The sequence below is a fragment of the Lepidochelys kempii genome, chromosome 3, assembly GCF_965140285.1.
Source record: "Lepidochelys kempii isolate rLepKem1 chromosome 3, rLepKem1.hap1, whole genome shotgun sequence".
NCBI lineage: Eukaryota > Metazoa > Chordata > Testudines > Cheloniidae > Lepidochelys > Lepidochelys kempii.
Window position 1 is genome coordinate 77,607,899 of NC_136382.1, and position 13,142 is coordinate 77,621,040.

The following is a 13,142-nucleotide window of genomic DNA, read 5'->3' on the forward strand; positions in this document are numbered from 1 at the left end:
CAGTTAGCTCAATAAGACTATACAGGCAGATCAGTTCTACAATGTGATGCATGTCGGTGAACCCTTGAGTCTGTGTGAAGACCCCATGCGGGTCTATACAGTGATCTGCCTGCACACGTCATTGCAGAATTAGGGCCCATCTGCTGTGATGGTGGTGGTGTTATTTTAGAGTTACAGCAAGAGAATGTTAAAAGAAAAATCTGTGACTTCTCAAAATTTCAGAATCATACAATCTGCTAACCCAAGGAATTGGCTGCTTAAAAATAGGCATTTTTAACTAAAAGAAGTATAAAACTTACTTGATTCGACAAAGACTTTAAATACTTTTTCAGAGAATACGACAATCAATTAAACTGTAAAAAAAACCTTCCCGTCAATTTCCAGGGGAAGACGCTTGATTTTCATTACCTCTTTTGTTTCAATGTGAAGGCTTTTTATTTTTTTAAATGAACTTGTTTTTGTTTAATTTTTAGGCAGACTGGATCCAGGATCTGCACATAAAGTGCAGCATTTATTCCCACTGAATCATAGAAATGTAAGGCTAGAAAGGACCTCAAAAGTTCATTAAGTCCAGGCCCCTGCAATGAAGCAGGATCAAGTACATCTAGACCATATTGACAGGAGTTTATCTATCCTATTCTTAAAAATGTCCAATTATGGAAAATCCTTATAGTTGGAAAGTTTTTCCTATTATCTAACCAAAATCTCCCTTGACCCTATTACTTTCTACCTTTCCTACCTTCAGGAGACAAAGAACAATTGATCACTGTCCTCTTTGTAGCAGATCTTAACATATTTCAAGACTTATCAGGTCCCCAATTAATTTTCTTTTCTCAAGACTAAATATGGGCAGTTTTTTTTAACCTTTCCTCACAGATTAGGTTTTCTAATTTTTTTTTTAAATCATTTTTGTTGCTCTTCTCTGGATTCTCTCCAAATTTACCACAGCTTTCCTGAAATGTGGCACCCAGACCTGGGCATAGTACTCCAGCTGAGGCTTTACCAGGGCCAAACAGAGAATCATAGAATATCAGGGTTGGAACGGAGCTCAGGAGGTCATCTAGTCCAACCTCCTGCTCAAAGCAGGACCAATCCCCAACTAAATCATCCCAGCCTGACCTTAAAAACTTCTAAGGAAGGAGATTCCACTACCTCCCTAGGTAACGCATTCCAGTGTTTCACCACCCTTCTAGTGAAAAAGTTTTTCCTAATATACAACCTAAACCTCCCCCACTGCAACTTGAGACCATTACTCCTTGTTCTGTCATCTGCTACCACTGAGAATAGTCTAGAGCCATCCTCTTTGGAACCCCCTTTCAGGTAGTTGAAAGCAGCTATCAAATCCCCCCTCATTCTTCTCTTCCGCAGACTAAACAATCCCAGTTCCCTCAGCCTCTCCTCATAAGTCATATGTTCCAGTCCCTTAATCATTTTTGTTGCCCTCCGCTGGACCCTTTCCAATTTTTCCACATCTTTCTTGTAGTGTGGGGCCCAAAACTGGACACAGTACTCCAGATTTCAGAGTTAACAGCCGTGTTAGTCTGTATTCGCAAAAAGAAAAGGAGTACTTGTGGCACCTTAGACACTAACCCATTTATTTGAGCATAAGCTTTCGTGAGCTACATCTCACTTCATTGGATGCATACTGTGAAAAATACAGAAGATGTTTTTATACACACAAACCATGAAAAAATGGGTGTTTATCACTGCAAAAGGTTTTCTCTCCCCCCACCCTACTCTCCTCCTGGTAATAGCTTATCTAAAGTGATCACTCTCCTTACAATGTGTATGATAATCAAGGTGGGCCATTTCCAGCACAAATCCAGGTTTCCCCCCCCCTCCAAAAAAAACCCAACAACAACAGGAGAGTGGGTTTGTTTTGGGGCGGGGGGGGGGGGGGGGAGAAAACCTGGATTTGTGCTGGAAATGGTGATACTGGGAAACTGGAGTGCCTAAGGGATTTGCTTGTGTGACTTGTGGTTAGCCAGTGGGGTAAAACCAAAGTCTTCTTTATTTGGCTGATTTGGTTTGCCTTGGTGTGCACAGAAACCCCAGCCTTGGGCTGTAACTGCCCTGCTTGAAGCAATTTGTCCTGAATTGGCACTCTCAGTTGGGTCCAGCTAGAACCAGCATCGTTACATAGGGATGCTGGAAGGGTTTCCCTGACAGCCAACTCCTCTCTTTTTACTTCAAGTCACCCTGCTACTTAAAAGCGGTGTGGGGGCTCATATTGAAACTAATACGGAGAGGTGCTGAAAACAAGCTAATAGCCTGAAAATGCTCTCTTTCCATATTTCAATGTGGCACTGAATTCTAAATTAAGAAAAAGGATGGCTGGCAGGCCAGCAAATGCTTTCCCTCTCTCTCCAATGTCTTGGAGGGAGGGAGGGAGATAGAAAGCAGATAGGGAGGAGGACATTAAATAAGTAACAGCTCTCAGGGATGCACTTTGTATTTTTCCTAGGCATTTATAGGACTATAGGACACCTATTACCACAGTATCTAATCACTAATAATCTATTCCCATGTTAAAATACTAGACTCCATCTGCTTACACACGAAAAGTAGTCCATTTAAAATATAACTATGTATATTCTATATACATGTAGAAACATACCTAAACTCATAGTTCAATGCTAAGTGCCATTCACACTGAAATTTAGGAGAGTGAAACTCTTTCCATGTCTTTTAATCAAGCATCTTGTGTTCCAGAAAAATCATAGGGCAGTTTTCTTTAAAAAAAAGAGCAGGGCCATATTCACTGCCATATTATACTAGTATTAAGCATTGAAATAATACTGTGAAAGTACAAATTGATTTATTATAATACATAAGGTACAGAAGCTGATCTGAAAAGCCACAGAATACACACACATACATAGATACTATATTTAGTGATGATATAAAACCTTTGGAGATTTCTTTTAAGCACCCGATTTAACTTTGAAAATAAAAACATAGGCCCATATCCTGCACACACTTATGCATGGTGCTTAACTTTGGGACTACTCATATGAATCAAATACCATAAGTGTTTGTGGGATTGGGGCCTTATCTTGGAAGTGATCTGAACACTTGCAGACTGCAAACAAAGGTCATCTGTGGTTGCTGAGTCAAGCCAGTCCAAGACTGAAAAGATGCCAAATGTCTATTTTCACTGTACATTTGGGAACTATTTGAAAATTCCAGTCTACTTTTTTGTAACAGACAGAGTTGAAAGTGCCCCAACCCTGATTATTCTATAACAAAAATGCTGTTAAAAGTATCACCTTGGACCAGAGGCCTGGAAATGCAGACTGAAGGCCAGGATCTAAAATATCCCTCCAAAGCAAGGTTAACAAGTTAAAAAGTATTTAAAATAAAGAAAAATTCTTCTTAACTGTCTCCCTCCGACCCCATCAGTTGGTGCCTAGCTAATGCATAAGCGTTTATATACACCTTCTAATATTGTTTTTATTCCTATAAATGTAATTGTGGATGTCCTCATTACTGATATATATCAAATCCTTTACTAAACTCCACTAAACTCTTGGCTGGAATGATAATCTTGTGGCAATGAACTCCTCAGGTTAAATGAAAATGAATGCGATCATTCAGAAGCAGGCACGAACCACTTATTGGTAGTGTCCTTTGTTATAATTCCCCACTTTCACTCTTTTTCACATAAACAAGTTGTAAGTAACGAAGGACCTGGTTTATCAACTGTCAGAAATCAATGGGATTAATAGTAAGTTCCTACTCAATGTAAAGAGGAGAACATAGAGTCCAATTTTTAAACAGAACATTACTTATTATGTTTTTTACCTATTTCATCTTTCCTCATGTCCTTCATCTTATCTACAGAGAGATTCTTTTCCTCCAGCTTTGCGAGGACTGATGGTGGCAACACTGAGAACTGTCGCAAAGGGTTGGCCCAGCCCCACAGCCGCTTGTCAATGACTTTGCTGAGGTTCAGTAGCCGGTACGTCATTGCAGGCCATCGTTTCCTAAGAGCAACCTCAAAAAGGGCTCGAACAATCCGAGCTGCATTCTACAGAGTGAAACATAGAGACAAAGAAAAATATTAGATTCAGATCAAACATTTTTCATTGGATACAGCATCTATGTTTTTTTCCTATCAGACTCCCAAAACAACATATTTTTATTGTTAAGTTTTAGCTAAAATATTCTTGAAAAATTTATTTTTCAGTTTCTACCTAATGATTAATTGCATCTCTTAAAAGTGCTTCATCATTACTTAATGGGATGATGACAGTAAATACATACAATTAAACAATTATTAAAGTTATAGTGTTATAGTAAACAGAAACAATTGTTGATAGTAATACTTTTTTTTTGTTACAATAACCCTGACCGTGCTCAAAATTTAAAATTGGATATTCATGCTGAGGGGGAACATGGTCTTGTGGTTAAAGCCCAAGTCTGGTAGTCAGAAGAAGTAGGTTCAATTGCTAGGTCTACCGCAGGATTCCTGTCCTTGGTTTTGATCATAGTTACACCAGCACTCAGGGGTTTTGCTCACTGTGTCTCAATGACTTCTCAATCACTTTTACTTAGTTTATAAAAATGTTTGCTTTCTTCTTTTATTTGCATTCCCTGAAAACTTAACTTAGAATCTCAACATCAAGATTAATTCTTCATAGACTGTATATAAAAAATAATCTATCCATCCATACTCATCTAACATGGCAATGACAAATATTTTGCCGCCCATTTCTGCCCAATTACACACCCATGCAAGCCCATTGTTTTCAGTGGGATTGCCTAGGTGTAACTGAGGGAAGAATCTGACTTTACAGTGAGAAATGAGCTCGTAGTTCTGTTGATGACTCACTGAGCAGAATAGCATTCACTTTGTGCTGGCTCTGCAGTGCTAACAGGAGTTTAAAAAAAACCAGGTACTAAAATATTTTGTCACTAAAGCACGCAGTTACTACTCTTCTACTGAGGTAGAAGGAACAATTTTTTTAAAATACAGTAACTCCCTACTTAATGTCCTCTTGCTTAACATTGTTTCGATCTTATGTCCCTGATCCATTACAGAACATGCTTGTTTAAAGTTGTGCAATGCTCCGCTATAGTGTCGTTTGGCTGCCTGCTTTGTCCCACCAGCAGACCCCGCAGATCAGCACCTTGCCCCCTGCTCCCCACGCCTCCTGCCCATGGCAATCAGCTGGTTTGCGGCATTCAGGAGGCAGGAGCGAAGACTAGGCGCACAGGCTCCCCCTCCCTCCCCACCTCCTGAATGCTACAAACCAGCGGACTGCCGTGGGCAGGAGAGGGAGGGGGAGCCTGCGTGCCGAGTCCTTGCTCCTCTCCCATCCCTCCTGAATGCCGCAAACCAGCTGATTGCCACGGGCAGGAGGCAGGGGAGGGAGCGGGGAGGAGCGAGGACATGGCGTGCAGAGTAAAGGGGGAGGAGGTGGGGGGGACGGAGAAGAGGCGGGCTAAGGCTGGGGGCTTGGGGGAAGGGGTGGAGTGGGCGGGCTGAGGGTTGAGTACCCCGCCCCTGGTGCTTGCACAATAGGGGAAGCTGCTGCTGCACAACATGCTTCTCCTAGCCTACGGCACCTTCAGACTCCTTGCCTGCCTCATTGTCTGCAGTGCCAGTGGGCAGTGCCTGTGCCTGCACATCCCATTGCTTCATACTCAGCAATGGGGATTGTAGTATTAAATTGTTTCTTTACAATTGCTTAAAACGTATACCTGTATTCAATTGCTTGTTTAAAATTGTTTAAAATGTATATAATGTCTTTTGTCTGGCAAAAAAAATTTCCCTGGAAACTAACACCCCACTATTTACATTAATTCTTATGGGGAAATTGGATTTGCTTAACATCGTTTCGCTTAAAGTCGCATTTTTCAGGAACATAACTACAATGTTAAGTGAGGCGTTACTGTAGTCACTGTTTGGAGTAGAACTGCAATTTAAAAATTGTGATTCTAAGCACTACCACTCATGTCCTCACGTAAATTATTACACAATTCATAAATTGGGCACCTGCGTATGGGACCACACCACCTGCTTTAAAATGCTACAGTTGAAAGAGACAAATAAAAGCTATAAACTGAAATTGAGAGACCTCTCTTAAAATGATCTTGTTGTGCATGTATCACAATCTTTATGATATGTATAATGATCTCAGCAAGCCCATGTGTGCTGTAAAACCTGAACACAAGGAAACAAGCGAAGATGGCATGACGACCTAAACTCAGAATATTTATGCTTTTAAGTGTTTAACTCTCATCCTTAATATAATTTAAATACAATTTTTATTATTTCTTCTTAAAATGGTTTGGCAAGATCTGACAGCACAATGTCAGAACATACTATGCTGCTGCTGCTTAATGAAGAGACAGAAATACTCCTAATTGTCCCAAAAGCCACAACCTTATAACCACTATATACATTTACTATTGGTTGACATATGGAATTGTTTATGAGCGGTGTCATTTGCCTCTTTTAGGGTCCTCAAGCCAGTTAACAGATGCCCTTTTAAGACAAATTTCAAGTGGCCCACTGACTTCCTGGGATGGATCCTGGACTTGTGAAGAAATAGCAATATTCCATAGATTTCCAGTGCTGTTGTATCCATGTGATGACCAAACAACCCATCAAGTTGATGACCACTTCGGGTGTTAAACTGAGCTATCAAGCAAGAGCATGGACTAGTCTGCTATTATTGTGTGGGTGTCAACATAGTGTAGTTCCCTCAACTGTGGAGAGGTCTTCCATAATGTTTGGTATCCCCTTTCAGGTTTTTTAAATTTCAAGTCTAAACACTACCAGACACAATGCACAATCAGCTTGAAGTTATGTTTTGCCACTCTGCAAGATCACTCAGGCTAGTCCCTTTCAAATAAGTGTATGTTCAAATTAAGCAAATGCCAATCTGTATATGACTGGTGAACTTCTAGGGTCAATCTAGCCGTTTAATGGTATGTGGTGTGAACTTAAAGCCAATTCTGACAAGTGTGTATGCAACCTACTTAAGATTTGTAAAACCAATATTAATAGAACATATTCTGGTGTAAACCAATTTTATGCAAAACAAACATATAAAATTAGAATGCAAGAAAGTTAAATGGATTTACACTTTTTGGTAAATTTAGGAAACACTGAGGTTTAAGGCTAACATCTTGTATGCAACTGCAATTTAAACTATGAAAGATAACAAACAATAGTTAATGGCTACTATACTGGAAAACTAATTCAAACTCAACTAAAAAAGTACAACTTGGCCTCCTAAATTAGCACTTAGCAATTATTTTCCACTAAATCAAACATATTCTGTGTTGAAATCTCAAAAGCTAGTGCTCAGATTTTCAAATCATATGTGCATATATGTTTGAAAATCTGGGCCCACATAGCTATCCATATAGCTGGGTAAATGAAAGATGTGAAGAAAGACAAATGAAGAGATTTTATTTATTTATTTATTTTACCTGTGCAACATATGCAGAGTCTGAAATAAGGGAGAAACTATCAATCTCTCCTCGGCTAATATATGTTTGAAGGAGGATATTTATCTTTCCATAACTGTTCTCTACACCTCCGGGAGCAGAAAGTTCACAGAAATTGTTCAGTAAGGCATCCAGTTCCTCTATTTCTTCTTCTCTTACCTAAAACACAGTAAAGAAGTTTGAAGAGGTTGGAGTAACTTGGTAAAAACTTTCACACTAAATTAAATTTCCATTATCTCTTAGAAACATTATTTTAAACAGAGTCTAGTTTTACACACAACCCCCCCCCAAAAAAAAAACCCAAGTCTTCCAGACTGTAGCTAATAGAACTTAATTGAAACTATCTTAATAGTGACACAATTACATTTTATTATTCATCACCATCAATTAAGGTTGCCATTGACACACAGAAATTTGATATGCCACAAAAATTGAATCTTCTGACCCTACCATCCTCCATCTGATGAGATTTCATTTTTTATTTGACCAGAGTAAAACCTCTGTCCATCTGGATTAGGGAAAATTTGAATTAACATTAAATGCATTCATTATAGTCATATAATGTGTATGTAGCATAATATGTTCTTAGCTCAAAACTGTAAAGTACTATGATTCATGATATTACAGTTTTCTCTGTTAATAAGATTAAGTCTTAATACAAGTAAAGAAATATTCATATCTACAGTTTGAATAATGCATAGCATTTTACATTCTCACTGATGAGAATGCAAAACACACCATAAATCTACTGAGACTGACAGTCTCAGTCTAAAATTTATTTAAAGACAGTAAATGTTTGGCCCCTACAGGGAACCAGTTGGGGGCCATTTCCATCAGGCCCTGACTACCTGACATCCAGAGGACTCAGAGAGTGGGGTTAAAAGCCGCACTCATTCTCCAACCACTGGTTATGCATTTTATGGACCTGATACTGTGGATTAGGGTCTACTTCCATTAGAAGTGTCCTTCTGGATGAAGTGATGCAATCTTACCTTGATCTGTTCAAATTCTTCTGCCTTAGATACTATAGCAAGAATATCACCTTCTGTTTTGTGAGCATCAAAATGTTCATTGAAAGTCTATCAAAAATAAAATGATTTCATTTACTGTTAAAAATAAAAATGCAAAAACAATGATTTTGACCTACCAACTTAAAATTAAAGACAATTCTGCTTTCAGTAACAACTCAAAGAAGAGAGTCTCTAAGATTTTTAAAAGTAAGTAGGTGTCTTGGTTATTGGATACCCAGCTTCAGACTACTTAAAGAGGACCAAATGTTCAGAGGGCCTTCTCTGCACTTACCTAAAAAAACAGCTGCTTTTAAGTTGTCTCGAGTTGGAGACCCAAAAATGGAGGCAACCAAAATCCATAGTCACTTTTGAAAATCTTGTCCACACTATGTTCGAATGTGTATGATAAACGCCTAACTAAAGAACGATACAACACATTTTCCACTCCCAGGCTCCAATGGAGCAGGAACAGTTTACACAAGCTTCAGTGCACTAACACTTGCCTGTATGGCACATGAATGACAAGGTGATAGCATTTTCACCCCACAGAAACATTTCTGTTAGTGGGCTCTGTGCATGCAAATCCTACTTCCTGCAAATGGACATACAGGTGATAAGATATCTAAGTCTTAGGAAGGGGCAGAGAATGTAGAAATCATCACCCAAAACCAAATCTGACCAAATCAATGCTGCTGAGCTTTCCCTATTGCCATATGCTCAGACAGTTTCTTTTGTAACCACGATTTGAAAAAGATATCAGTGTTAAATTGGCTACATGACCTATAAAATCTTCTCATGACCATTTTATATAAAGGGTTAAAAAGAGAGAAGTATACCAGAAGTAGAACAAGTTGTTGTACCTCAATAGTATTATACTTAATATAATAGTGGCTGGCAATTCTGCCTAAATCTGTTGAAGAAAAAAATCCAGTTCTCTCTTCAAAACGAATCATGCGGGCTTTGTCTAGCTTTCTGCCAACTTCAATCACCAGTTGTTCTCTGTGCTTCTCTAGCCCTGGATCCATCTAGAAACCATGAACAAAATACAAAAGGGACAAATGAGGCATTTCACCGAGATAATTCAGCTTTTCTAAAAGACAGAAACAAAATACAGTTGCAAAACAAATAAAATAAGGCCATGACTATCACACCAAGAGTTAGTTCAGTCCTTATTAATACCAGTTATACTGACGATAAGTTCACAAAAAGCTGCTACACATACCAAACATGAATACAAATGAGAAAATGCAGCCGATATACTGGTCCATCATCAAAATTATACTATATTTCAACAACAACAACAAAAAACAACAACAGGGAAGTTACTTGACCCTGGATAGTTATAGCACTGAAAGACTAATGGTGGTGTTGCTGTATTTATTACTAAAATATAGTTCTGGCTGACTTGCTAGCCCATAGCTGGGTGTCCAGCACTGGTTGCCCCTGCCTGCTGTGTCTCTGTAGTTAGACTCCTCATGGCTGCATCTCTATAGTTAGGAATGCTGAAGGACTTCGACAATAGAGATCCTGCCTAGAATGGCTCTTACCAAATAAGACAATTTCAGCTCCCAAGCACCTGCAACTTCAACAGCAGCTCAGTTGCCGCTAAAAACAGTAGCCTCCTGGCCACTACAAGAGACTGAACAGGTCTGGACTACTCATGTGCATAAAGTTAAGCATGCGTCTGCAGGATCAATGCCCTAATCAGAAGAAAGCTCAGTTTTTTCTTATGTTGATATTTTTAATGAAATATTCAAAACTGAAATGGAAGAGAAAAAAATCACAAAGTCCAAATATGGGCTGTCGACAAACTGTTGAAAAGGACGTTATTTTAGAAACTCTTTAATCCGTTATATAATTCATCCTCTTCTTTATTTCCCCATATTCCTAAGTAGCAAGGCCTTTCCTTCAGAATAACTGATATACATTTTTATTTACAGTTTTCCTAAGCTGACTCAAAAGGAAAGAGACAGGGATTCTCCAACAGTTAGAAGAATCATGGACTTTAAGGTCAGAAGGGACCATTATGATCATCTAGCCTGATGACCTGCACAATACAGGCCACGGAATCTCACCCACCCATTGCTGTAACAACCCCCTGACCTACTGAAGTCCTCAAATCGTGGTTTACAGACTTCAAGACGCAGAGAATCCTACAGCAAGTGACCCGTGCCCCACGCTGCAGAGGAATGTGAAAAACCCCCAGGGCCTCTGCCAATGTGCCCTGGAGGAAAATTCCTTCCCAACCCCAAATATGGCGATCATAAACCCCTAAGCATGTGGGCAAGACTCACCAGCCACACACCCAGGAAAGAATTCTCTGTAGTAACTCAGATCCCACCCCATCTAGCATTCCATCACAGGCCACTGGGCATATTTACCGCTAATAGTCAAAGATCAATTCATTGCCAAAATTAGGCTATCATACCATCCCCTCCATAAACTTATCAAGCTTAGTCTTGAAGCCAGATATGTCTTTTGCCCCCACTGCTCCCTTTGGAAGGCTACTCCAGAACTTCACTCTTCTGATGGTTAGAAACCGTTGTCTAATTTCAAATCTAAACCTCTTGATGGCCAGTTTATATCCATTTGTTCTTGTGTCCACATTGGTACTGAGCTTAAATAATTCCTCTCCCTCCCTTGTATTTATCCCTCCAATATATATAGAGAGAGCAATCATATCTCCCCTCAGTCTTCTTTTGGTTAGGCTAAACAAGCCAAGCTCTTTGAGTCTCCTTTCATAAGACAGGTTTTCCATTCCTGGGATCATCCTAGTAGCCTTTCTTTGTACCTGTTTGAGTTTGAATTCATCCTTCTTAAACATGGGAGACCAGAACTGCACACAATATTGCAGATGAGGGCTCACCAGTGCCTTGTATAACAGTACTAACACCTCCTTATCTCTACTGGAAATATCTCGCCTGATGCATCCCAAGACCGCATTAGCTTTTTTCTCGGCCATACCACGTTGGCGGCTCATAGTCATCCTGTGATCAACCAATACTCCGAGGTCCTAGAGCTGCTACAGCCCTTTGGGGAGCAAAGCATGCTCCTTGGAGTGGTGGGGCGGTGTGCAGCCTTGCCTTGCCTTGCCCCCTTACTGCACCTTTTGTGGTACTGAGAGACCTCATGGGAGCAAGGACTGAAATACTGTGTAGCTCTTACACAGGACATAAAGGGCAGGGGGGAAGAGAGAAGGTTCGTTGCACACTCCCACCCCCACTATACATCTGGGGACAATCTGACCAGAAGTGATTATGCAAATCAATGCACTTTGAATGGTTAGACTGGCTAATAATGGCGGGCCAATATGGATATATAAATTGCAAATCACAAGATTATCAAGATTATTAAGAAATAACTGTATACCGATTATGAAAATTAAACACCCACAACTGGATAGGGAGGAAAAGGAATTGCATAACTGGTAAAACTATAGTTATGCTGCACCTGAAACTGCACAACTGCCCTGCACTCTGTATTACATAACACGGCAATGTAAAACCATAAATCATATGCTTCCAAGAAAGAAGAGAATATCTAGGTCTGAAGGCCTACTTGCTCTCTGCTATTCAAATCAACACCACCTCTAATAGGCATAGCCTGTTTCTATCTTAACACAAAAAAGCAAAGGCCACTTCAGTACAGGATGTGGCAGTGAAGGAGACATAGATATAGTTAGATATAGTATTTGATAACATGTTATATTATACATTTCATTTCCCTGGCTATGTGAGTTTGGCTAACCATATACAAATACACTATAATGTAGTATAAGAGTTTTATTAATATGCATTTGGGATGACTGCACTCAGAAAGCCATTCTAAATGAGAGCCCATAAAATATTTAAATTACACCTCACTATAATGTATTGAGAACTATGGAATTCTTACCCACTTTCCCTATCGTTTAAATCCCACGTCCAGCCACAAGGACAAAGATTTTGGACCTGAAACATGACACTGGCATACTGCTGTGAACGTTATACATACTCAAAACTGGGGTGTTGATAATCATTTTAAAAACTATGCAGCCATGCAACAAATTGTGGAGATGTGAAATAAATTACATTTATCATGAACCTCTGACCATCTCATCTGCACTCTGACCACTAAACTACATCCAACAGGACTACTCCTACCTGCAAAACCTCTAAGCAGCTTCAAACAGTTGCTATTAATAAATAATAAATAAATAGATCTTCCAGAGAAATAATTCCTTGGTTTTTTCCTCCTACCAGTTTATGTTCTTCTCCTACCTATCGAACTACTATTGTTGAAGGCTCTAGTAGAGCATATACAGCTGTGTTAAAGAAAGATAGGTGTTTACATTTCCTGCAAACTATGAAACACACCAAAAAGTAAAAATAAGGAATTCCACTATGAAAAAAATATATCTGTGTTCTGATTTATTCCAATACACAAAATAATATCTAAAAACAACATAAAAACAAAGGAGTAAAACTCTTTAAATGACTGGATCCCGAGAAGAAAGAGACTTCAAATATGATTGAATGATTAATTTTATTAATCTATTAAATTAACAAATATTCTGTCTAATAATTTATGATACTGCCAGTGGTGAGATCTTCTAAAACAAATACTTGACAGAGGAAATACTATGTGTAGAGCAGAGCTATGGCTTCAAGAAGTCTTGACTGTATAATT

At 39.1% G+C, this 13,142-nt stretch overlaps 1 protein-coding gene across 6 annotated transcripts in view; it reads right to left on the reverse strand.

The window, feature by feature from the left end:
- Positions 1 to 13,142, reverse strand: part of ASCC3 (activating signal cointegrator 1 complex subunit 3) — a 508,218-nt gene that overhangs the window by 131,702 nt on the left and 363,374 nt on the right. For all 6 annotated transcript variants that reach the window (XM_073336864.2, XM_073336863.2, XM_073336867.2 and 3 more), the window contains 4 exons: positions 9,335 to 9,499; positions 8,457 to 8,543; positions 7,447 to 7,623; positions 3,805 to 4,030 (listed from right to left, as the gene is read on the reverse strand). In XM_073336864.2, the coding sequence (XP_073192965.2) occupies positions 3,805 to 4,030; positions 7,447 to 7,623; positions 8,457 to 8,543; positions 9,335 to 9,499 (655 nt within the window). The remainder of the gene's footprint in view (positions 1 to 3,804; positions 4,031 to 7,446; positions 7,624 to 8,456; positions 8,544 to 9,334; positions 9,500 to 13,142) is intronic.